We start from the raw sequence: 25,582 nt of genomic DNA on the forward strand, positions 1-25,582 counted from the left end.
GCCTTGAAACCGGAAGCGCAGGCAAGAATTTTAAATCTGCCTTTCTCCGGTAGTTCTCTTTTTGGGTCCCATGCAGACGAGGAAATGGCCCGTATGAAAGCAGAGCTGGAGACCATGAAAGCAGTCGGGCTTGAAAAGAGAAAAGAGTTTCGACGCCGCAAGGGAAATGACAGGCGCAATTACCAACAGAGGGTTCAAACCCCTCATTGGCAAAAGAACCAGGACCAGCAAGGTCAAAAGAAACAGCAATACCAGTCCCGCAAGCCATCCAGGGGACGAGGTAACAACAGGCAGTCTAATGCTGGAAACAAAGCACCGGGGAAGCAATGAGAAACCGCTTCCTCCGATGCTGTCCACCGCTCCGGTGGGAGGAAGTGTTGCGCATCATCTTCCAGAGTGGCAGACAATCACAAAGGACAAGTGGGTACTCAATATACTGCGTCATGGGTACTCGCTTCGTTTCAGAAGTCACCCCCCATCGATTCCTCCTGTCAAGTCATCCCAGCATCTAAAGCAGCTCAGAGAAGAGGTAGCGACGCTACTACTCAAATCTGCAATAGAGAAAGTGCCCATAAACCAGAGAGGAAAGGGAGTTTACTCCAGATATTTTCTCATCCAAAAGAGGAGTGTGAAGGTGGAGTTCAGACCCATTTTAGACCTACGGATACTGAACAAGCACATAAGAAAGGAAATATTTCGCATGCTGGCGCTCCACCAAATATATCCTCTTCTCCGGATGGGCGATTGGATGTGTTCACTGGACCTTCAGGATGCATATTTCCATATTCCCATCCTAAGGAATCATCGAAAATTTCTCAGGTTTGTGGTAGGCAACGCTCACTATCAGTTCAAAGTCCTCCCATTTGGCCTGAAGTCAGCTCCTCGAGTATTCACAAAATGCGTGGCAGTAGTAGCGGCTGCTCTGAGGCGCGCAGGAGTCTTCGTCTATCCCTACCTAGACGACTGGCTAATAAAGGGCTCATCACCACAGAATGTGCGGACACAGCTGTCGCTATGCCTGAACTTATGTCGCAGGTTGGGTCTCAGAGTGAATGTCAAAAAGTCCAATTTTTCACCAACGCAGAGGATCCACTACCTGGGTGCAACTATAGACTCCGTAGTAGGAAAAGTGTTTCCTTCGGAGGAAAGACAGTCATCCATTATGCTAAAAGGCAGACAGATTATGACCAGCAATCTGTCGTCGGCAAGGCAAATCTCATCTCTGCTAGGGGCCATGGCATCCTGCATCTTCCTAGTGCCCAATGCCAGGCTAAGGATGCGTCCTCTCCAGCAAGATCTCGAGGACAAATGGGATCAAAGGAACTCCCTGTGGGAAGAAAAGGTTTGCCTCTCCTCTGCAGCCAAACAGTCAATCAAGTGGTGGCTGAAGCCAAGGAATCTGCAAGTGGGGATCCCCTTCCATCAAGAGCCCCCAACTCAGACCTTAATCACCGATGCATCCCTTCAGGGATGGGGTGCGCATTTTGGGACTCTGCAAACTCAAGGACGGTGGTCCAGCAGCGAGCAGTTGTACCACATCAACATGCTGGAGCTCAGGGCGGTCCACCTAGCCCTCAAAGCGTTCCTACCTGCGATAACGACGAGTACCATTCTAGTACAGACGGACAATACCACCACAATGTACTACCTGAACAAGCAGGGGGGTACTCGATCCAGAACGCTCTCGCTGGAAGCTCAGTCCCTGTGGCACTGGATCCTAGCAAGGAACATCTCATTGAAAGCGGTGCACCTACCAGGAGAACTCAACGTGCAAGCAGACTTGCTCAGTCGGCATTTTCAAGAGCCAGAGGACTGGGTAATCAACGACGAAGTGTTAGAAGACATCTTCGGGGAATGGGGGCGCCCGCAAGTGGACCTCTTCGCGGACGAGCAAAACACAAAATGCCGAGGCTTCGCCTCAAGATACCATCGACCAGGATCCCTAGGGAATGCCCTTTTGATCAATTGGTCAATGACATTTGTGTACGCTTTTCCGCCTCTCCCACTAATTCCCAAGGTGGTGACCAAGCTACAGAATTCATCTGCCAAGATGATACTCATAGCACCGGACTGGCCGAGGCAGTGGTGGTACACGGATCTCCTACACATGTCGATCCGCCCCCACAAGCGGCTGCCGTGCAGGCCGGACTTGTTATCCAAGATGCAGGGGAAGATTTACCATCCCAGCCTTCCCTCGCTGAGCTTAACAGCATGGCTCCTGAAGTCCTCCAGTATGGCCATCTGAACCTCCCTCAAGAGTGTATGTCCATACTGAAGGAAGCCAGGAGGCCTTCGACAAGACACTCCTACTTCTGTAAGTGGAAAAGATTTTATATATGGTGTGCTCAGCATCATTATGATCCCACTAAATGCCAGGAGGATGTAATTTTGCCCTATCTTCTACATTTAGCAAGGGCAGGGTTGAAATTTTCATCCATAAAGGTTCACCTAGCAGCCATAACAGCATACAGGCGTTCGCCTTCACAGCAGTCATTTTTTAAAGTGCAGGTAGTGAAGGATTTCTTGCAAGGACTCAAAGTCTATCCCCCTGTTAGACCTCCCTCTCCTTCCTGGGAGCTAAACTTGGTTCTGTCGAAGCTCATGGGTTCGCCTTTTGAGCCTATTCATAAGGCTACCCTACAGCACCTCACATGGAAGACAGCATTTTTAATAGCCATCACTTCAGCACGGAGGGTCAGTGAGATACAGGCCCTCTGTTCTAAAGAACCCTACACTGTTTTTCATCTAAATAGGGTGGTGATGAGAACTCACCCTTCGTTCCTACCCAAGGTGGTATCGGAGTTTCATGTAAACCAAGCCATCTCCTTACCAACCTTTTTTCCCAACCCCTCCTCTCCGGCAGAGAGGGCGTTGCATTCTCTGGATGTCAGAAGGGTCCTAAAATTCTACCTAGATAGGACTAAGAATATCAGGAAATCTGACCAATTGTTTGTGAACTATGGGATTGTCCGTATGGGCTTTGCTGCATCCAAACGTTCCATTGCTAGGTGGATTGTTTCTAGTATTACTTTGGCCTACCAACTGGCTCAGAAACCATTGGGGGCGCGCCCTAAAGCGCATTCGACAAGAGGAAAAGCGGCTACCGCGGCTTTTCTCAATAATGTCCCACTCTCCGAGATCTGCAAGGCAGCCACTTGGAGATCTGTCCACACTTTTACCAGGCATTATTGTCTGGATTCGGACACCAGAGCAGACACTCAAGTAGGACAAGCCTCCTTGAGGAATCTGTTCCAAACATAATCATTTTCATGATTCTTTTTCTCCATGGGTGATACAACCTTAGTTTCATTTGCCTGCTGGTGGAAGGGGAGCTTGCTACTCTATTCAGTGCTTATGACTATTGATGAGGATCCCCTGGAAGAGAAGGGTAAGTTACTTACCTGTAATCCTAGTTCTCTTCCAGGGGTATCCTCATCAAAGTCATAAGCAACCCACCCACCTCCCCAGGCAAATGAGAAGAGGTGTATTATTCATTATGGAAAGGATATATCTTTGTGTTTAGGACTACGGTCCCGCAAAGAACAACTGACCTAACTGTCACCCCTGAGGCATGATGGGATATGGAAGTCAGGGCTGCCTTAAAGGCACGGTGCCAGTTTTTACCTGTACAGGGCTTTTTAGTCTCTATGGTATTATATTGCAATGCAGCCTGCAGGCTGGCAATGTGTTGTACATCTGTGTTTTTCCACAGTTTGTTCTCTTTATTTTTTGCTTTCTCATGAGTGTTTACCTCATTAAAAAAAAAAAAAAAAGAGATTTAGGTGTATTGTTATACCTTTATATATATATGTGTGTTATTGGATGTGTATATTTACATTGCCTAGCCTTTTATGGGAGCTGCATTTGCTTGGAAAAAATGATATATGTTTATACATATACAGAGCTGTATATATGTATGTTTTTTACATATATAATTTTATTATTTCCGGGGTCCCCGCACATGGGCGGGAATATTCAGTGCTTATGACTTTGATGAGGATACCCCTGGAAGAGAACTAGGATTACAGGTAAGTAACTTACCCTTCCAACAACTCTACATCTGCACAAAGTCATTTGTGAGTCGACCCTGCCAAGTTGTGCCACCCCAGTCCTGGACCCTTTGAAGTGAGTCAAAGATGCTGCTCTCCCACAGTCTGTTGATCCTGCAGAACCAATTCATCTTCTCTGCTACCCAGCGAAAACCCGAGCTCAAAGACTTTTTAACTCCTCTGCTGTGTGGATTGCACCCGTCACAAAGACCCGCATCGCCTCCACGGTCCGCAACCTCTTCAAAACTGGCGCTGTGCGACGCATTCCCAGCGCAAGCCCCCTCATCAACGGCAGTCTCTGACAGACTCCACATCGTAGGTTTGTAGCTCCTTGGACCCGACGCAACCTCAATGCCGGACTTCACATTGCAAGCCCTCGGAGACTGGATCCTCAACGATGACAGCACCTCACATCCGAAGACCTTGTCAATGGGATACTCGTTGACACAGGAAGTTGCATTGCATCCTCACCGCACCTCAGAACCAACAAATCATTTTGGCTACACAACACATCTTTGCGGATCCTCTCAATTCTTCCACAAACCAGAATTTACGGTACGTTCCTCAGCGAGCCTAACAAGATCCCCGCAGCCGGCCCACACTCCATTGCGGTCAGCCTGAACTTGTGACTTCGTCCCAGTCCAGCGTAACCAGATATCTGTGGTTGGCGCTTTGTGCGGTTTGATTCTATTTATACTAAAATCTTTAAAATTGCGTATCTTGGGTTTTACTGATTAGATTTGTCGTTTTAGGTGGTGTTTTTGACGTTATTACTGTTTGAAGTGTTTCACAAATGCCTTACACGTAGCTTCCAAGTTAAGCCTGACTGCGCTATGCCAAGCTACCAGAGGGTTGAGCACAGGTTAATTTTGGGTTGGCTTGTACCTCCCCCTGACAAGGATTGTAGTTGATGTTTGACCAGGGCTCACACCCCTGCTTATCCTTCGTTGTGCAGGGCTTTGTATGCGTTTGTCAACCTCATTACCTGGCATCTCCTCTGGATCAGGAGCCAGTGTAGCTTCTTGAGTTGGGGTGTGATGTGGTTTCATATGTAGAGGTCGGTGTCTGGCCACTGAGTTTTGTATTGCCTGTAGTCTCTTCAGGAGGCGTGCAGTGATTCCTGCGTAGTGTTTCCGTTGTCCAGCCCGTCCGCGTTAAGGGACTGGGCCAGCGAATAGGGAGGCAGGCTGGCAGAGGATAAATGACCCACAAGAAAAAAGTGACACAACCATCAAGCTAGCAACTTGACCTACTCTAATAAACACACATCTTACAGTAACACCACAAAGTACAATAAAGTGCAAATGGTGCTGCACTTACGTTGAAATAAATAGATGAGATCAACAAAAATATTGATTCACCTGGGTAGTTTTGCAGTGCACTGCGTGCTGATGAGCATTGCATTAATCGCATCATGCCTTTGACTTCCCTCAAGGCACTATTCCAACTTTCCAAGGTGGTGTTGAGCAAAACTTGGCTAGGATTTACTCTTTAATAACAAAACAAAGCAGTAATGGCTATTACTGTTTTAGTAGGCTCTTTAAAAGGGCATTCTGTTTTGGCAGACGTCTGTCAATTAGGCGTAGGGTTAAAAAATAGGATTCCTATTTTGGGAGAGCCTCGGATAGGCGACCTATTGCCACGGATTAGCACCACTTTCTAGGTAGTGAGGTATGAGACATTGCAGTGTGACAAGCCAAGCACAAGATGCTAGCTTCATGGTTAAACTGTTTTAAAGGCAGAGATTTCAAACTAAGCAAGTCATTCTTGTGACAATACAAAGATCCATGCAGACTAATGATTTTAATTTTTTTCCAGTTAAATCCCTTAGTATCATTCCTAAAGTCTTTGGCGTTAACTGTTCAACTTTACCAAAGTGAAAAAAGACACAAGTCCCACTTTATAAAATGGCTCTGTTGCTTGTGTTTCTCCTTTAAACATGCAAGTGTGTACAGCTTACTTGGCATAAATTGAACTTCTTTAAGCGGTACCTTTCTTTCAAAAGGCGCAATAACTGAGTTGCCTGTCAGATTAATAGAAAATCCACGATCTGGACTGGCTTGTAATGCCACATGGACGCTTAGAACGTGAGTAAGATGTTTCCACTTACCATTTTGGCAGGGCTTGACGGCACAAGGTCCTTGTAATTGCTACTGCTGCTAATCTGAAATATTTGATCAATTGAACGTATAAATTTGCCTCCAGCTGCCCAGATCTATTCCTAGAATCTCATTAAGAATTCTAGAAATAATTTCAAGCCAAATTACAATCTGAATTACTGTTCTTTTTTAAAAAATGTGGTCGTGTTTACCCATTTCAAACTACACTTTCTGCTAGTTGATGGAGCAAAGCTAGATGCATTGCTGCTGTTTGTGGCATTCAGAGGTTTTTCTTTTTCACATGTTTGCCAGAAGTCTTTAAAACACCAAGTCCAGAGTGATTTCAGTATATTTGATAAAAGGTTTGTGTGGCATCAATTTTATAGATCTTTTTACTGTTTTTAGTGAGCAGTGGTGTTGGATTCAGTGAACTAGCACTGAACACCAAACATGTATATCGAAACTGGATGACAAAATTGTGGAATCATGTTTTTCATTGGTCTTTGCCCAGTCTTCCTTACTCCAGTAAGAAAAGGTAGTAGATCAGGATTGATGGTAGAAACTATCCAAATATACTATGCTTTAACGAATAATGAGTTGAGAAAACCTAAAGCTCGTTAACTCGGGGGGGGGGGGGGGGGGGGGGAAGAAGCTGCTTTGGTGTTCATTGCTAACCTTCGCTTCACACAATATGTACATCAGCCACGTGGTCTTCAAAAGCTACTTTCGCAAAGCACTGTTAACATACACAGTGTCAAAAACGGTCTCAAGTGGGTCAGACAGTATTGCATCATGTGTTTGACACGATTCACTCTTCAAACCTTCTTAAACAGAGGATTAATGCTATGTAATGCACGCCATTTGAATCTAGAAGAGTTTCCAACTGCAAACGAAATAGGTTTCTTACCTAGAGTATCCAGGCATTCTATTTGCTTTGATATTTTATATTGCTTTCCCGCCAATTGTCTGCACCCTGAACTAGGATTTGATTAAACTCGTAAAATATCATCTCGGAGGCCACTTAGGAACAATGAGTTGCTCTAAGTTTCAGTGGGAGCCATCTTCGTTTCATTAAAACACCGAGGAATTAATCCACACAACTGTTTCTTGTTATGTCAAGGTCAACTTTTGAATTGAATTAAATTGATGTGTAATGTGATTTAATGTGTACTTTCACTACCACTGTTTTAATGGTTATTGGCCGACTGTATTTTTGAGAAGCTTTTACTTTCATATAGCCGCTGAATATTTTAATTTAATCATGTATTTTGAGTATTATTGCGGTATAAGTATTTAAGGGAGTATATAATGCACGTTATGAAGGCTTATAGTTCTTTCATGTTAACTCTGACCAGGCTTGTGGTCACATGCATGTTTTAACTTAAAATTATATTTTAAATTAATTGGTTTCACCTGGAGCATACAATAGGTTTAATTAGGATTGGTTTCCTTCGCGCACGTCTTGGTTTTCTGAAGTAGTCATCCCGTTCCGGTGTTTAGACACTGGAGATTTAGATTATATACCTGTTGCATTGTAAGTCTATTTTATAATCTCTATTGTTTTTTCACGACTGGTTTCGTGCACACTGTTTTGCATGGGAGACATTGCATGTAAGACACTAACACATTTTGCGCTGAACATTTATTTTTTGGTCCCAATTCCTTGGTTAAAACGGAGTACAGATTCTGTTGCCCTTGCTGGTTTGATTTTTTGAGTTTTGTGTATTTACTTAACGGATGCCATAGTTTTATGGTTCATTTATTTTTGTTGATTGACATGAAATCATTTAAGATTGATGATAGCTTGTTTCACACTACAGCTACCTCCGATGAAGGGCATATTGCCCAAAATGTATTAGCTGAACATTCGCATGGTTACCCAGGATGAGATGTGAATTCTAACGTGCTTCAGAAAAAAGCCAGGATGGGTATTTCTTCAGCATCTAAAGTTTGACAACACGTTGCCTCCGTTGTGAATTCTGAAATTGTCTAACTATTGCCTGTGCAGTTGTGCAGCTTGAGGCTGGGTGCAACAGTTACGTTTTATTTACCTAGTCTCTCGTGACCCTCACTGGGACATGTTGGTTAAAAGAGCAAACCAAATCTAATATCCTGGTCACATATTGGGGGCATTGTGGGCTTATGGGGAAAAAATCTAAATTCTAGATCCAATCACTAAATGGTGGAATAGTGTGCAGCATGTGCATCTATAAGAGGATCTGGCTCAAACTATTACAGATAAATAACCAGTTTCCTTCTGTCTAAAAGTAAAGTTACTAATGATTTTGAATTTCTGTTGTCTAGAGGCATAGTTTAAAGACACAAGGATGACCAAAGAAATAAAGGTTGATTGGATAAAAAAGGCAGGGGGAAGTAAAGTGTTGGGTGACCAGCCCCTGGCAGTAAGGAACACCGTTTAGGTATATGTGCATGTACTATAATGGAAAATCTCATTACTCTCAGCGCAAGAGAACTGATAGCTGAAGTGTGTTGACCCAATGTTGTATGTTGTGATGGGCAGGAGCAAAACGTTCATGAATTGAATAGACCAATGGCTAAAGAGAATTCACGTAAAACAGCTCTATGCATGCACGTGTTTGCAATTTTATTTAAGATTTTTTTTTTAATACATGAGATTTGTGAGACCGCATTCTGTCTCTAGGCTAAACCTAAAATAGTGTGTGAAAACTGAATAGTATATCGGCCACAACACGTGGAGGCTCTATCCCAAAGCTAGGTCAAACTAGGTGTTACATAAAATGGCAGTGTTAAGGATTCAGTTACATCCACTTGAGAAGAATTCAGGAGTATTCGGAAGACTCAAATCTTTGTAACTAACTCCCTATTCGAATTTTGCTTGCGATTAAAGAGAACCTAATTTTCTAATATTTGCAAGCTGCAGCTTCGGAATGGTTAGTCTCAAAATGTATGGGTTACTTAAAATGGTTTTGTGTTTTTACTCTGGCTTAAAATTACTTTGTATACTGTTGGTATATGTCTAATCCAATTAAGTTTTCCATTTGTTCATGTGTTTGACTTAATGTTCTTATTCTTTTTTCCAGCACTACAGTATCTGAAGAGGACTTGCGTACACTTTTTACGAACACCGGCGGCACTGTGAAAGCATTTAAATTTTTCCAGTAAGCATGTTTTTTAACCTTTTTTTATATTTTACCAGTACAGATACTTGGACATCTTCTTTGCTTCGAAGCAGAAGAGATTGTTAAAAAGTTTGCTCTGTAACACTTACCACAACAGTAAAAAACAATCATGTGTATTACGTAGAAATGAAACTCTGTTGCACAAGGAGCAGTTCTGATGCAAAGTGCTATATAAAATATCTTAAACGTTCACACTGCACCTTATCTCAGAAAATTGTTTTGCATTATGAGACTTTGCTAATTATGACTTTAGCCTAAATTTCTTCTTGGTAACACAAAACAGCTTGGTGCCCACTGTGAGAAAGTGGCTCTGTATATACTGTTCCCTAATAGGTACAGGGTGTACAGAGTCCACAGTCCCCCAGAGGCTGATAGAGGTCAAAGTTAGGTATGACCTTACTCTCAAAAGTGGTAGCTTGGTCGAGCAGTAAGGCAGTACCAGAGGACAGTGTAAAGCATTTATTGTACACACTCAGTCAGCAAATGGTTTCACACACTCAATAACTGAACTCTAGGCCAATGATTTGTATATATAAAATATATACTTGTTTTATTTTTAGAACCACAAAGGGGGTAAAAATATACTTTCTCAGAATGAGAGGTTGAATATAAATACTTTTGTTTTAAGCAATACATTTGTGTAAACGGTCACAGTTGGTTGCAATAAACAATCCTATTTCCTAAACATAACAATGCATTGAGCTCAATGGTAAATTCAGGTTATTTGTAATAAATTACTTTTCAGATTACTTTTGGAATTCCAGGTCTGGCTCCTAGAACCAGCCTGGGGTCAGTATGCAGAATCAAGTGATGAAAGTCGACTTAATAACTGTAATGATTTTTAAATAATATTTAGCTATTTCAAAAGTTAGCACTTAGAAAATATTTCACAGAAAACATTCAATGGATCTCTATGGCAAGAAATTCAAATTGCAGGTAGAGTACTTTATCGTTACTTTAGTAATCCAGGACTGGGTGCCTAGACCCAGGACTGGGGTCCTTATCAAAAGCAGGTAAGTAATTTCGTTTGCAGAAATGGTACGATTTTAAAAGAATATTTCAAATTTGCAAAAGTAGAATCTTAGAAGAAATTTCACAGAAAAGCAGACAATGGTTTCCTATGGGAGAAAAATGAGTTAGAGGTAAGTATAGTTGTGAACACTTTTCAGAGTCAGGGCTGGGCACCAAGATCCAGCACTGGGAGCTCACCTAGGAGCAGGTGAGTAAATTCGTTTTTGTCACTTGGCTGATTTTTGGTGAATTTTTGCAGTTTTGAAAAGTTCACACTTAGAATATTTTTGAAGAAAAAGCCAGTCAATGTTACCCTATGAGGAAAATGAAATTAGCGGTTTAAGGGTAAGTACTCGACTGGTAGTGTTGAAATTCCGGGCATGGACTCAGGGGTCCCCCAGTGTCAGGTAGGTACAGTTGGTTCACCCTCAGCGGTTTCAGGACTGCCGGGTGCAGAGAGAGTTGGGCCCAATGTTATCCTATGAGGGATAGGGGGGCCTTGGTTGGTGGCTGCTGTCTGGCAAGCCACGCGGCTGTGGGAGCTGGGCTCCTGGTCACTTAGGGCAAGTGGGGAAGTAGGTTAGTGTAGAGAGGGCACTGCCAGGGCCACTCGGGCGGCTGGGTGCAGGGTGCTTTTGAGCCTTAGGGCGCTCAATGGAAATCAATGGGAATGTTCCGGTTTGGAAAGAGGCTGCAGGCTCGGGGACGAGGATGTTTCAGGTGCCACCACCACTTCGAGAGGTAAGTTGGGTAGTTGTAGGTTAGGTGGGTACCCCGGGATTGGGCACAGGGGGTCGCAGGGCGCCGGGTGCAGGGGTGCCTTTTGACGTCGGGAATCTTACCCTCTGGTTGATCGCGGCTGGGGTGGCACTTGGTTCTGAGGCTGCAGGCTTCTTCCGGGATGTCGAGGGGGGTCCTTGGGTGCCGGACTCTGGGTCAGTCGCCGTGGGGTCGTCCTCTGGGTCTTTGTCCACTCCGGCACTGGCCAGGCTTGGCTGGTGCAGAGTGTGTTGGGTCCGCGGTCCCGGATTGGTGCCAGGGATAGCAAATAGGTTTCTTGAGTAGAGCCTCTACTCGTGGGAGTCCCAGGGGCTTAGAGCTAAAAGGTAGCCAGGTCCTCCGGGGTTGGTGAGGTTGCTGGCCACGAGGGATGCCGCGCTGGTGCAGGTTCGAGAGTCGACAGGCCGGTAGGGCTGGGGCCAAAGCAGTTGGTGTCTTCTCTTTTTAGCAGCTGCAGGGCAGGTCTTTGTTCTTCTTGCTCTTCTTGTCGTTTTCTATCTGGAATCTAAGGAAGGAAGGTTCAGGGTGCCCCTAAATACTAGATTTAGGGGCGTTACAGGTAGGTGAAGGTCAGGGACCAATGGGTCCTTGTCCTGGGGTGGGTACACCCCCTATCCTGCCTCTCTCCTGTGGGAGGGGGGCAGTAGCCTAATCCTGATAGGGTAGGGCCTCCCATCTTCAAGATGGCGAGAGCCCGGAGATGTGCTTCACCTCGCCTCCCCCACCTGAGGGGTGGGGTGGGCAGGCTGGCACATCCCCTGTCCTTGTATGGGGTTTCCGGCCAAGCTTCCCGCCAGAGTGGGGGGTTGCAGTGGCCTGGGGAAACTCCAAATGGCGGCATGTCTTTGAAGCTTCCCTTTGCTCATCCTGGGGGAGGAGATTTCTCACCTCTCCCAGGATGTGCATTGTTGCAGGCCCGGGAGAGCAGGGGCTCTCCCACCCAGGGGTCCAGCAACGTGTCTGCTGTGTGGCAGCCTGGGCAGCCTCAGAGCAGACGTGGATTGTAAGTTAGCTGTAGGTGCTTAGTACATTAAATCCTACACTGGCATCAGTGTGGGTTCAATGTGCTGAGAAGTTTGATACCAAACTTCCCAGGCTTCAGTGTTGCCAATATGGTGCTGTGGAGCTCGTGTTTGACAAGCTCTCAGCACCATGTATTCTTAAATGACAGCACTGCACTTACAGTGCCCAGGAATGGACCCGGGTACTGTAGGGGCACAGGGCTCCTGCTCCTGTGCCCACACCATAGGCTTAATGCACCCAGCTAGAGGCTGACATATGCCTTGGCAGTGTAGGTGATGGGCATGGTACACAGTGATGTGTGCCATGTCGACTCTTTGTTTTGTCCTGCACCCAGACACTCAGCCTGCAAGGGCAGTGTGTGTGTGTAAGGGTACAGGGCCTCTGAGGGTGGCACAATGAGTGCTGCAGCCCTTAGAGGCCTTCCCTGGTCACAAGGCCCTGGGTACCTAGGGTACCATTTACTAGGGGCTGACATGTGGCTAGGGTTTGCCAATTGGGAGTTTGTGTGGTTTAAGGAAGGAACATAGGCCCTGGGCACCTGATTGGCAGGAACCCAGGGTACACTCAATCGAAGTACATTCAGCAATTTAGCAAAAAGTGGGGACATACCATGCAAGAAAGATGGCACTTTCTCACACCCACCCTTTGGGCCATACTCATTGTTATGGTCTGGCTTAACAGCACAACTGTCTCAAGACAATGTGTCGGCATCTCTATACAGGGACTTTGGCTCCTCCCACATGTTGGGTGCATGGAGTTTTTTTTGATTGGCCAGAAGTTTTGTGCTTCCACAAAAAAGTGCTTACCCTCCACCAGCTGTGATAATTTTGTTATAATTTTCCAGCTGCTTAAGCTCAATCTTTCATGGGCACTCACATGACCATGTGATGCTATTAGTGTCTTAGTTAAAAAGATCATTTATTTTAGTTTTCTCTGGCACCAGCACAGGTGGGGGGAGGGCACACATCTATTCCCATACTATTTACCGGTAATGGTTCATATTACCATGCAATATTCCTTTAAAGTAATTCCTATTGGCTTTGCCAATACTGGTTACTTTTTTTTTAATGTCAGCCGGAGAAGGAAGCTTATTACCGTAAGCTCTTTGAAAATATGCTGATGACTGGCCAACATTATTGCATTTTTTAAAAGAACGTTGGAAAACTGATGGGAAATGCATATAGAGTAATCGTGTTTTTAGACTTCTCCTTGCTTAAAAAGGATATTCTGATTTTACCTTTTGGTACTTCGTTTTCTCTTGTGTTTTGATATACCTAGTTGTCCTCACCTATGCTCCGCATTAAGACTTTGCATTGATGGTGTTTCAAACTGTAGATGACTATGCCTGTTCACACTTTTAAAATACAATTAAATCCACACCTGTATAAACAAGCATCTTTATATACACATGCTTTGCATACTCCTGCCATATAGTCATGGGTTCAACATTAGAGGTTGCTTCTCTTCAAAGCAATTTAGTCACTAGATGTGGAGTGACTCCTCCCTTACTCAACAGTGCTCATGGGCAGGGTGTTCTGCCATCATGTTCAGAAGTGTCAAGCTACGCTTTCAAGACAGGTGTGTTTGCTCGCTGTGACTATGAGCCTTATTCCACTTCATTATTTCTGGCGAAAGTCAATCACACTTGCTAACTAAACTATCTGAAAGAGACCATTAGTTATAGATTCCTTACCCCCTGGCGTCAGACTGGTTCCAGAGAGTTTTTCATGTAGCAGTACCCCTGCGCGTCAGTAGGTGGCGCCGGTCAACTCCGTCCGCGTCGTCGGGATGAAGTAGCGGTGTCTACTTAGAAGCTGCCCCAATGCGTTGACGTCAGTTCTTTCTTTTTGCGTCCCAGCCAGCGCAGATCCAAAGAGAGCTTTACCCCTTAGTCATTTTTGACTACACTTTTGTCGACGTCTTTTATGAGTCTTTGACTCCTGGTAGCACAAGGGATGTCCCATCGTCGGATCGGCTTTAAGCCTTGTGACTCCTGTCACAAATTGATGTCCAGCACGGATCTGCATCTCGTGTGCCCCATGTGCCTTAAGTGTGACAATGACCCACAGTCATGCTCCAACTGCCAGGCCATTAATCTGATTTCTTTGCGGGAGTGGTCTCGAAAGCTCTTGGTGGCCCGGCAGTCCGCTTGGTGTCGTTCGAGGTCCTGGTCGAGAGCAAGGTCTTGGGACCAGTCTCGGAGCCACTACCACTGGTCAACGAAGTCTTAGCACTCCTCGGGTAAGTCGAAGCACAAGAAGCAGCATAGTCGTTCTTTGCCTACTCTCCGTCTGCCGACACGACGCAGGACCTGGAGTGTTGTCGCTCTCCATCTTCAGCGCCTGCTTCTGGGACGGCTCTGCGCTTTTCTCCCTTTGCCGGAGCGTCCCCTGCCAAGCTTTGAGTTTTTTACGAAGCGCTTCATTGCAACCTTGGGCAGCCTGACTCCGGCATGCCATCGGGCCCCACAGACTCTGCTTGAGCCCTGGGCCTTGATTCCGGCCACGGAGGGCCCCAGAGAATCCAGGCCTGGATCCGGATCAATGCTGGTCGACCTCATGGTACCTTCTCTGGTTCCGATTCCAGTAACCACACCTGCATCGACCTCAGGGGCTCCTGTCCACAGGATGATTGCCAGACACCACCACCTGGCCCCGGGCAACACACTTTTCCTCTCCCAGCAGCCTACCTCCGAGAGTTTGGTGGACCAAGCTCGTCTTCTAAGGGCACATTCCCTACTGCTCCCCCAGATAGAGAATCCAAGAAGCTGTACCACCTTGGGAAGATGTTTTCTTCCACCAGCTTAGCGCTGCGGTCGGTGAACACCGCATGCCTCTTGGGCTGTCAACCCATACGATGTGGGATTCGGTTGCCCAAGTGCTGCCACAGTACCCGTAGTAGGCCCGGGCTGTCTCACCCGCACAGTGGGTCTAGACGCAGCAAAGTTCACTATTTGGTGTGGGCGGATACCGCCGACTCCCTGGGCAGAATGGTTTCCACCTCAGTACCTTGAGACACTACGCCTGGTTGAGGACGTCTGGTTTCTCTGGGGATGTCCAATCCACCCATCTGGACATGTCCTTTGATGGCCGTCGCCTGTTAGGTGACAAGGTGGACTCAGCACCTGAGTGCTTAAAGGATTCTTGGGCTATGGCCAGATCTTGGGCCTCGCGGCAACCTCTCACCTTTCATAGCTACAGATGGCGTGCCCCACCAGGTTCCACCCAATCTGGCTGCAGGGCCTCGCAAGCTACCCACCATCTGCGCGGCCGCTGACAGTCCCAGCCACGTGTGTCTTGGGGCCAGCGGGCGGGCCAGTCCACCCATGCCTCCCCTGCAGCAGCCTCCAAACCCTTCTAGTCCGACCTTTCAGGACCACCAGAGGCCAGTGGGCAGCAGGATTCGCCATCACCTACCACTCCGGCAAAACATTACCTCGGACAGGTGGGTTTTGCAGATAGTCCAAAGGGGCTACTCCCTCCCGTTCGAGACTACCCCTCCCTCGATGCCACCAGCACTCTTAGCTCATGTTGGAGGATCACTTGGCCCTTCTCCGCCAGGAAGTTTCAGCTCTCTTGGCCAAGGGAGCTATCGAAAGGGTCCCTGTGCCAGAAGTAGGTCGTGGCTGTTACTCCTACTACTTTCTGGTACCCAAGAAGGACAAATACCTGCGTCCTTTCTTACACCTCAGGGCCCTCAAGTCAAAAATGCTCACGTTTGCTCCGGTCCTGTCTGCCCTCGATCCCAGAGACTGGATGGTAGCTTGGGACTTGCAGGATGCCTATTTCCACATCCCTGTTCTGCCCGCCCACAGGCGTTACCTACGGTTCATGGTAGGCCACCAGCATTTTCAGTTTACTCTGCTCCCTTTTTGCCTTACCAGTGCCCCTCGGGTGTTCACGAAAGTGATGGCAGTGGTCTCAGCTCATCTGCGCAGATCGGGGGTTTCTTTCCCCTATCTCGACGACTGGCTGTTGAAGGCGGGCTCGCCCCAGGCTGTCTCCCACCACCAGACTACGGCGTACCTCCTGCACTCGCTGGGGTTTCACTATAAATGCGCCAACGTCGCACTTTATTCCCCTTCATCAGAGCAGTTCTCGATACAGCGCGGTTTCTGGCGTATCCTCCTGAGCAACGAGTCCGGGATATTCAGGCTATGATACCGATGTTTCAGCCTCTATCCTGGATTTTAGTGTGGATGACCCCGAGGCTGCTGAGCCTCATGGCTTCCTGCTGGTGGATCATGCCAGGTGGCATATGTGAGCCCTGCAGTGGGATCTGAAGTTCCAGTGGGCGCAGCATCTTTCTGAAGTTGTCCAGATCTTGGAGGGGACTGCACGTTAATTGCAGGGTTGGCTCACAAACCAGGATTTGGGTCACCGGCAGATGCCTCTCCCTTCCCCAACCAGAGTTCACAGTAGTGACTGATGAGTCACTCTTAGGATGTGGCGGCCACCTGCGAGAGGCTGAGATGAGGGATCTCTCGTCTGTGGCGGAGTCCAGTCTCCACATCAACCTTTTTGAGCTCCAGTCTGTCCGTCTTGCACGGAAGGCATTCCTTCCTTCTGTCAAAGGAAGAGTAGTGCAGGTGTTCAGACTGCACCACCGCCACGTGGTTCTGCAACAAACTGGGCGAGGTTGAGTCGTGGACCCTATGTCAAGAGGCTCTTCGCCTTTGGTCATGGCTGGAACATCAGGATATATCCCTGATGGTTCAACACCTGGCAGGTTCCCTGAACGCCAGGAAGGACGAACTCAACCGCCGGTTCATGATGGATCACGAATGGAGTCTTCCCTCTGAGGTGGTCCAAGGTCTCTTTGTGAAGTGGGGAGAGCCTTGGTTAGATCTGTTCGCTCTCGAAGAGGAAACTCAATGTCAGCAGTTCTGCGCGTTAAAGTTTTGCAGCGTGAATCTTTCTGGATTCACTATGCTGTGCATTATTCCGCGATCTTGTGGTTGGGTCCGGATTCGTAGTCTTTTGTTTTTTTTTTTTTTTTTTTTTTTTTTTTTTTTTTTTTTGTAGCCCAGGTGGGCGGCGACGACCACCATTTGGTGCACCTTCCGTGACGTCCCACCTTTGGGGCGCCATCTTCAGATTCTTTTTTCCGCCGTTGGGTCTGGATCGTCATCGAAGCTCCAGTGTTACAACCGAAGGAAGAAGAAAGAAAAGCGAGTTTCGTCGAGAAATACTACGGAGATATCACAGGAAAGGAAAATATTTCATCAGGAGCGCGAAGAAAGGAGGTTCAGCGCCCTTTTCTTCGACGACCTTGGAGAATGCGCACTCAGAGGCCCTGAGCGCAATGGACAAGACGCCATTCAAGTTCTGCCCAAACTGCCACCACAAGTTCGCGCAGAAGGACCAGCATCCAGTCTGCAACCTCTGCCTGCCAGTCGAACACCAGAGTAAGGACTGCAACGCCTGCTCAGCCTTCGCGCCGAAGATGCTCCGGGTGAGGGAGCGGCAGAGAAGAGCCAACGCCAGCATGCATGGCAAGGGTAAGGCCCCGTCTCTCTACGATCTGGGCCTCTCCACGGACGATGAGGACAACATCGCCGAGACAGCCGAAAACTTCACGGTCGTAGAGACCGACAAGAAAAAAGACTAGGTAAGAGGATCGTCTAGCGCAAAACAGAAAGTACCTCAAACACGAGGGTGACTCGAAAAATCAGAGTCAAAGTCCACGAAGGGAGCCCCGGTGCCGAAAACTTCGACGACCAAAGGGGGAACCATGGACAAGAGGCCGAGCGGATCCTTCGAAAAGGACTCCCTGGTGCCGAAAGACGCCGAAAAGCAAGGGTCGTCGAGGACAACCCAGGAATCAGGGCGATCGACGCAGAAAGAACGGTCGACGTCGACGCAAGTTTCGCCGAAAAGACCCGCGGTCGACGCCGAAAGGATCTCCGAGATGGAGAAAAAGAAGAGGCGGCTCGAGGCCGAAATGGAGAACATCCTTCAAAGGAAGAAGGAGTTTGGCGCCAAGATGAAGGAATTCAAGATTCCAACGGTTTCATCGACTGACGTCGTCGAGGTAGAGGACGAATTCGACACCGAGGGCCTGACGAGGGATCTCGAAGAGGAAGACGAGACCTATTATGACGAGGAAGCCGAGGAAGAAGACCAACAGTCGGTCTACGGCTCGGCACCATCTACCAGCCACGAGATCGAATGGCATGATCTCGACACCGAAAACCCAGAGGAGCCCGTGGACACGTACCCTTCGAGGCCTTCGCCACCCGACGACATCGGGGTGTACAATATGGTGGTCAGGAGCGCAGCGACAGCCTTCGGCGTCAAACTCGACGAAGAGAAGCCGAAAGCAGATTTCCTCCTTGAGACCCTGCTCCCCATCCAGACGAGGAGCCAGTTCCTCCCCATGCTGCAAAGTGAGATGAATCAGGGGAGAGAAGCCTTCAAGGAACCAGCGACCTGCCGGTCGATCACGCCCAGGACTGAGAAGAAGTATAAGCACTCTTCCCTGGACCCCCCTTACATCAAAGGTAGCGTGACCGCCGACTCAATCATAGCTTCCACGGCCAGGAGAAGGGCCAACGTACCAGCAACCTCTGGCCCACCACCTGATAAAGAGAGCAGGAGGATAGACCTCACAGGAAGAAAGGTCGAGCGGAACGCCGCAATGCACTGGCGCATGGCGAATTCCAATGCACTCCTCAATAGACACCAGTACCAGCACTGGGACGAGATGGGGGAGCTAGTAAAGCACCTCCCCGAAGAATACCGCCAGAGAGCCTCGCACCTGGTAGATGAAGGCAAAAACATTGCCAACTCCTGTATAAAGACGGCGTTGGACGGGGCAGAGACTTCAGCAAGACTCATGGCCATAGGGGTTACCGAGAGAAGGCATGCATGGCTAAGAATCTCGGGATTCAAACCGGAGGTGCAGAACAACATCCTTGGCACCCCCTTCAACGGAGAGACACTGTTCGGAGACACAGTTGACGAGAAGCTCACCCAGCTGAAAAAAGAAAACGAAACGGCTAGGTCCATGGGGGCCCTACAGCTGAGGGGAATGAGGCGAGGCAATCCCTCGGAGACCCTACGGTAGGGGAGGAAACCAGCAGGGGGGCGTCGCACCAGACGTTCCAGCAGGGTCAGCAGGGTGAAAGTCACGGACAAAGTCAACAGAAGCAAAACTGGCAGTACCAACCTCGGGGCCAGTCCTTTCGCGGGAGAGGGAACGGACGTGGCCAGAGAAGGAGAGGGGGGGACCAGCCCTCCTCAAAGTGACAGCACGCAAGAGGACGCCTACCCTCGACATGCCCCCAGGGGTGAGGCGCGAAACAGGAACATCGAGGGGGAGAGAAGGATCAAAGGCCTACGAGCATACAACACCAGTAGGCGGAAGGCTGAGGTTCTACCTTCACAAGTGGCGGCGTATAACCACAGACAAGTGGATACTAAACATCATGCAGTACGGATACTGCGTAGATTTGGAGAAAAAACCGCCAAACAGGAAGCCAAAGGGAAGGCAAAGGTCGGCTCAAGAACTGACCCTACTCAGAGAAGAAACACGGAAACTTCTGGAAAAGAGAGCCATAGAGGCAGTGCCGTTCAGAGAACGCAACAAGGGGGTCTACTCAAACTACTTCGTGGTACCGAAAGTAGACGGAAACCTCAGACCCATCCTGGACCTGCGATACCTAAATAAGTTCATCAGAACACAAAGTTTCAAAATGACTTCGCTGCAGGAGGTACTGCCCCAAATAAGACACGGGGACTTCATGGTCACCGTGGACCTCAGGGATGCCTACCTGCACATCCCAATAAACAGAAGACACAAGGGACTTCTAAGGTTCAACATCGACCAGGAACACTACCAGTTCACAACCCTGGCCTTCGGATTAAAATCGGCGCCAAGGGTTTTTACAAAATGCCCGTCGGCGGTCGCGGCCCACCTACGAAGGGAGGGGATACACGTCTACCCCTACCTAGACGACTGGCTGGTCAAGGCAAACTCACGCGAGAAGTGCGAGAGGCACGCAAAACGCGTAACAGACACTCTCACGAACCTGGGGTTCTCAATTCACTGGGGGAAGTCGTCGCTGGAACCGGAGCAGGTGAAGATTTTCCTGGGGGCAAAAATCAACTCCCTGAACAGTACAGTGGTGCCCAGCGACAGGAGGACAGATGCCCTACTGAAGGAGACGCGGCTCTACCAGAAGGGGCGAGCTCTGACAGTGAGGTCAGTGAGCAAGATGATGGTGATGGCGTCGTGTATCCAGCTGGTGCCGAATGTACGCCTGCACATGAGACCATTCCAGGAATGGCTACAACAGCAATGGTCACAAGCAAACGGAAGTTGGGAGGATCTAGTGGTTGTTACGCACGCAGTGCAGGAGGAGATAATTTGGTGGAACGCAGACAACATGACAGCAGGGAGAAGCCTGACACCACCAAACCCAACAATGACCATTACCACGGACGCATCGCAGAAGGGATGGGGAGCACACATGGACAACCTCAGAGTTAGGGGTCTGTGGGCTCCAGCAGATGCGGTTCGCCATATCAATTACCTCAAGTTGAAGACAATCCTGCTAGCCCTGAAGGCATTCCAGAGGCACCTGTACAACCAGAGGGTGTTGGTTCAAACAGACAACACCACGGCAATGTTCTACATCAACAAACAGGGGGGGACACAGTTGTTCCCTCTCCTCTCTGGCTCAGGAGATTTGGAGATGGGCCATACCTCTCAGGATAGATCTATTGGCAATTCACCTGCCGGGGAAGGACAATGTGGAGGCAGACTGGCTAAGCAGGCAGACCTCGGCATCGCACGAGTGGGAGCTCAATGGCCAGGAAACGGAGAAGCTTTTCCGGAGATGGGGAACTCCCACAATAGACCTATTTGCAACACGCCAAAATGCGAAATGCCAAAGCTTCGCGTCCAGGCAACCAGATCAGCAATCCCAGGGAAATGCCCTATGGATAAGCTGGTCGAGGACATTTGCCTACGCCTTTCCACCGATACCCCTGTTGCACAGAGTGCTCGACAAGTGCAGAACCAGCAACATGACTCTGATCCTAGTGGCTCCGCAGTGGGCAAGGCAGACATGGTTCTCACAGATTCAAGAAATGGCACAAGGCAATCCATACAAGTTCGAGAGGAGAAAGGACCTGCTCTCAATGCAAAACAGAGAGGTCCTGCACCCAGAGCCAGAGACCCTCAACCTGGCGGCATGGCTCCTGAAGACCTAGACTTCGCACACCTAAGATTGCCTCAGAGCACTATGCGAGTGCTACGGGAGGCAAGGAAGCCAACTACACGAAAATGCTACAGCGCAAAATGGAAGAGATTCACTGTGTGGTGCAGGAAAAAAGGCCTGCAAAACAGAATGACAAGACTCAACAGTGCTGAGGTACCTCACACACCTTCTAAAGAGTAACCTCTGCTCGAGCTCCCTAAGGGTACACCTAGCGGCGATCGTTGCCTACACCAGAGGTGAAAAGGGTGGAAGCTTCTTCACCTCGCAGGTGGTGAAGAGATTCATGGAGGGAGCCAAAAGAATGGCCCCTCCGAAGAGGTTGCCGCCGCCGGCATGGAATCTAAACGTGGTTCTGACGGAGCTCATGAAGGCGCTGTTTGAACCCATCCACAAAGCCACACTGCAAATGTTGACGATGAAGACGGCCTTTCTAGTGGCCATAACCTCACTACGCAGGGTGAGCGAGCTTCAAGCGTTAACGCTACAGGAACTCTACATTCAGATTCACAAGGACAGGGTAGTCCTGAGGACCGACCCACACTTCATGCCCAAGGTGGTGTCGGCGTTCCACATGAATCAGAGTATTCAGATACCAAGTTTCTTCCAAAACCCGACCTCAAACGCAGAAAAGGCCCTGCACACCCTCGATGCCAGAAGAGCGGTGATGCACTACATTGAAAGAACCAAGGAACTCAGGAAGTCGAAGCAGCTGTTTGTGTCCTTTGCTACTAGCTTCATGGGTAGGCCAGTGACTAAGGGCACCATCGCTAGGTGGATTGCCCTCACTATTCAATTCTGCCACAAACAGGCTGGACAGGAGCTAGCGGAGGGGCCCCAGGCTCACTCCACAAGGAAGAAGGGGGCCACCGTTGCCTTCCTGGCGAACACGCCCATCCAGGACATTTGCCTCGCGGCAACTTGGGCATCTGTGCACACGTTCACGAAACACTACTGCGTGGACATTCAGATGAATAAGGAAGCACAGGTTGGACAGAAGGTGCTTCAACACATTTTCAACGACCAACGCGCATCTTCCACCCAGCCGCCACAAAATTAGGAAAACCGCTACAAAGTCTATGCACAGCATAGTGAATCCAGAAAGATTCACGCTGCAAAACGAATAGTTTCTTACCTGCCGGTGTAGTTTTGCAGCTTGAAGATCTTTCTGGATTCACTAGCGAACCCACCCACCTCCGCCAAGAAGATGAGGCTGGAGGAAGAGGGGGTGAAATGGAAAAGATCAAAGAAATGAAAACGTACAGAAAAATGGACAAGATGGATTAATCAATCGCCTAGGGTAAAAAAAAAAAAAGGGAAAGGAAAAAAGAACCCGAAGATGGCGCCCCAAAGGTGGGACTTCCGCAGGAAGCATGACTGTCACGGAAGGTGCACCAAATGGTGGCCGTCGCCGCCCACCTGGGCTACAAAAAAAAAAAAAAAAAAAACTACGAATCCGGACCAAACCACAAGATCGCGGAATAATGCACAGCATAGTGAATCCAGAAAGATCTTCAAGCTGCAAAACTACACTGACAGGTAAGAAACTATTCGTTTTCAAGGCGGCTTTCGCTCGGCAACGCTTTATGTCACAAGTAGAATTGCGTCGTCCTGTACACCTTTCCCCCTGTACCACTTCTGACAGGAGTGCTAAAGATCAATCGCAACTGGTCATTCTTGTGGGGCTCCAGCTTGGCAGAGAAGAGTCTGGTACCCCGAGCTCTTGAGCATGGCAATCGATCCTCCGATCAGACTGCCTCTTCGGGAGGTTCTTCTGTCACAGCAGCAGGATACGGTCTTCCACACAAACCTGTCCAGCCTCCACCTCCTTGCGTGGAGATTGAGCGGCTACAGTGGGCAGCTTTCGACCTTCCTCCCCAAGTCTGCAATATCAACTTGGCAGGCAGGCGTCCCTCCACTAAAACGGTGTACGCCTGTAGATGGAACAAATTTGTGGCATGGTGCACAGCAAATGCTGTAAATCCCCTTCCTGCCCCTCTTTCAAAGGTTCTCCTCTTCATTCAATCTTTAGCCCAGCAGGGCTCTGCTCTGGGCACGTTTTAAAGGCTACCTTTCAGCCATCTCTGTGCCTTCCTGATCAGCCTTCTTTTCAAGTCTCCGATTGGAAATAGATTTCTAAAGGGCATTATTCATCTCTTCACTCCTTTCGTAATTCCCCAGTGGGACTTGAGCCTTGTTCTGACTTTCCTTGTGTGCTCCCTTCAATCCTCTACATAATTGTCCTCTTCGTCTTCCATCGAAGACTGCTTTCCTGCTTGCCATAACATCTGCTGGCAGGGTGAGTGAGTTTCAGGCTCTTTCCTCCAAGCCTCCTTTTCTTGCAGTTCATCTGGACAAAGTGGTCCTTCGCTCATATCCCTCTTTTCTGCCCAAAGTGGATACTTCTTTCCACATTGCCCTCCTTTTTCCAGCCTCCGCACCCTTCCAAAGACTAGGAGAGACTTCACCATCTGGACCCAAAACGTGCGCTGTCCTTCTACCTTGACCGCACTGAAGATTTCTGGGTGGACGATCAACTCTTCGTGGGTTATGTGGGTGCCAAGAAAGGTTGGGCCTTGCACAAACGTGCCATCTAGCGATGGGTTGTCCTATGCATCATAATCTGCTATTTGGCAAAAAAGGAACCTCCAGTATTACTGCGCACCCACTCTACCAGGGCGACGGTAGCCTCTACTGCTTTGGGACGTGGAGTTTTGTTGATTGACATTTGGCATGTAGCCACGTGGGCATCCCTGCACACGTTCACAACACATTACTGCCTGGATAGCCAAGTCCGGAGAGACTGCTTTTTTGGCCGTTCGGTTCTCCAGGACCTTCTGGTGTGAACTTAGTTGGCAGACCCACTTTCGGGGATGGCATTGCTGGGGTATCTATAATAAGGTAAGGATTCTATATCTAATAGTCTCTTTCGGATGAACAAGTTACTTACCTTCGGTAACGATATATCTGTAAGAGACCTACATTAATGATAGATTCTTTACCGCCCCACCCATCCTCCCCGTTCTGTGCCTGACTTATAGTGATAGGGCCTCCCTTCCAGGGCCCTATTTTTGTGCACCAGTGGTCTATTTCTTGCATTGTTCTGCGCTTCTGGCGTGGTAAGTCATTTCAGAACTGACATCAACGCGCATGGTCAGCGGCTAAGTAGACCCCACTGACGACTGACGCGTTTCGACCGACGCGCAGGGGTAATGCTTCAGGAAAAATTCTTCAGATGCAGTCTGATGCCTGGGGTTAATTCTAAGGTAAGCAATCTAGAACTAATGTATGTCTCTTACAGATACATCATTACCGAAGGTAAGTAACTTGTTCTTCAATCCAGATCGGCTCAACGACCATAATGTGTTGCTCAGTTTGATCTCATTTTGGTTACAGAGGACTTGGCCTAGTAAAATTTTAGCAGAAGGAGCGGTCTCTTTCTAATCTACCCACACTTACACAAAATACCCATGTACTAGTTGCCACAAGGTCTGTAACCTGTGTATTTCTCCTAAGCACAAGAAGTAGACTCATAACTTCTTGCTCTCTGGTTAGATGCTCTGGTACCGAATGGAAAGACGCAGGGCACACTAGAAGACGCAGCTTGGGCAACTATCTGATACTCAGGATATCTTTGGGGAGCAGGATCCCCTTGACGTTGAGGAAGAAGTTGTGATTCCATCTGACACGTTACTGACTCAAAACAAATCCATTCCCAAAATGGTGTGTTCAGAAGCCTCAGAGGAAGACTAGGTTCACATTTCGGAGTATATGGAGACAGAACTGCAAACAAAAAACTCCAAGGTCTGTAAGTACCACTGCCAGCCATGAGGTAAAAAGACGGTGCCAAAAACTGCCCGAGGTAGGACACTGCTCTAGAGGGAGTCTAGCATAGGTCCCTGAAACGGCTGAAACGGTTGCCTCCGTTCAGTCCTCAAGCTTAGTCTGAGCAGATGAAGAGCTTTGGAGCAAATACACCATCCACCCCTGACCTCGATGCCTTAATTGCTGAAATGCACCCAGCTTTCACCTTCTGAGCCAGAAACACAGCATGCAAGGTTGGAGTCAAAATCAAAGCTGAAACTTTTTCGGTGCTGACAACTGAAACCCCGGAGGCTCCCATCATTGAATGGCTAGCAGAGGAGCTTGATGGCATATAGAAGCATCTTTTTTCTTGTGAGACTGTCAGGATATTGGTGAAGCCTCTTAAGCCGGGGGCGATTTCCACATTGTCTC

General features: G+C 48.3%; 1 protein-coding gene across 2 annotated transcripts in view; it reads left to right on the top strand.

The window, feature by feature from the left end:
* The window catches only part of PTBP2 (polypyrimidine tract binding protein 2), a 220,129-nt gene that overhangs the window by 159,658 nt on the left and 34,889 nt on the right, over positions 1 to 25,582 (top strand). For both annotated transcript variants that reach the window (XM_085601853.1, XM_085601852.1), the window contains exon 13: positions 9,211 to 9,288. In XM_085601853.1, coding sequence (XP_085457979.1) covers positions 9,211 to 9,288 — 78 coding nt within the window. The remainder of the gene's footprint in view (positions 1 to 9,210; positions 9,289 to 25,582) is intronic.

This window comes from Triturus cristatus, chromosome 4_2 (genome assembly GCF_964204655.1).
Source record: "Triturus cristatus chromosome 4_2, aTriCri1.1, whole genome shotgun sequence".
In the NCBI taxonomy this organism is placed as follows: domain Eukaryota; kingdom Metazoa; phylum Chordata; class Amphibia; order Caudata; family Salamandridae; genus Triturus; species Triturus cristatus.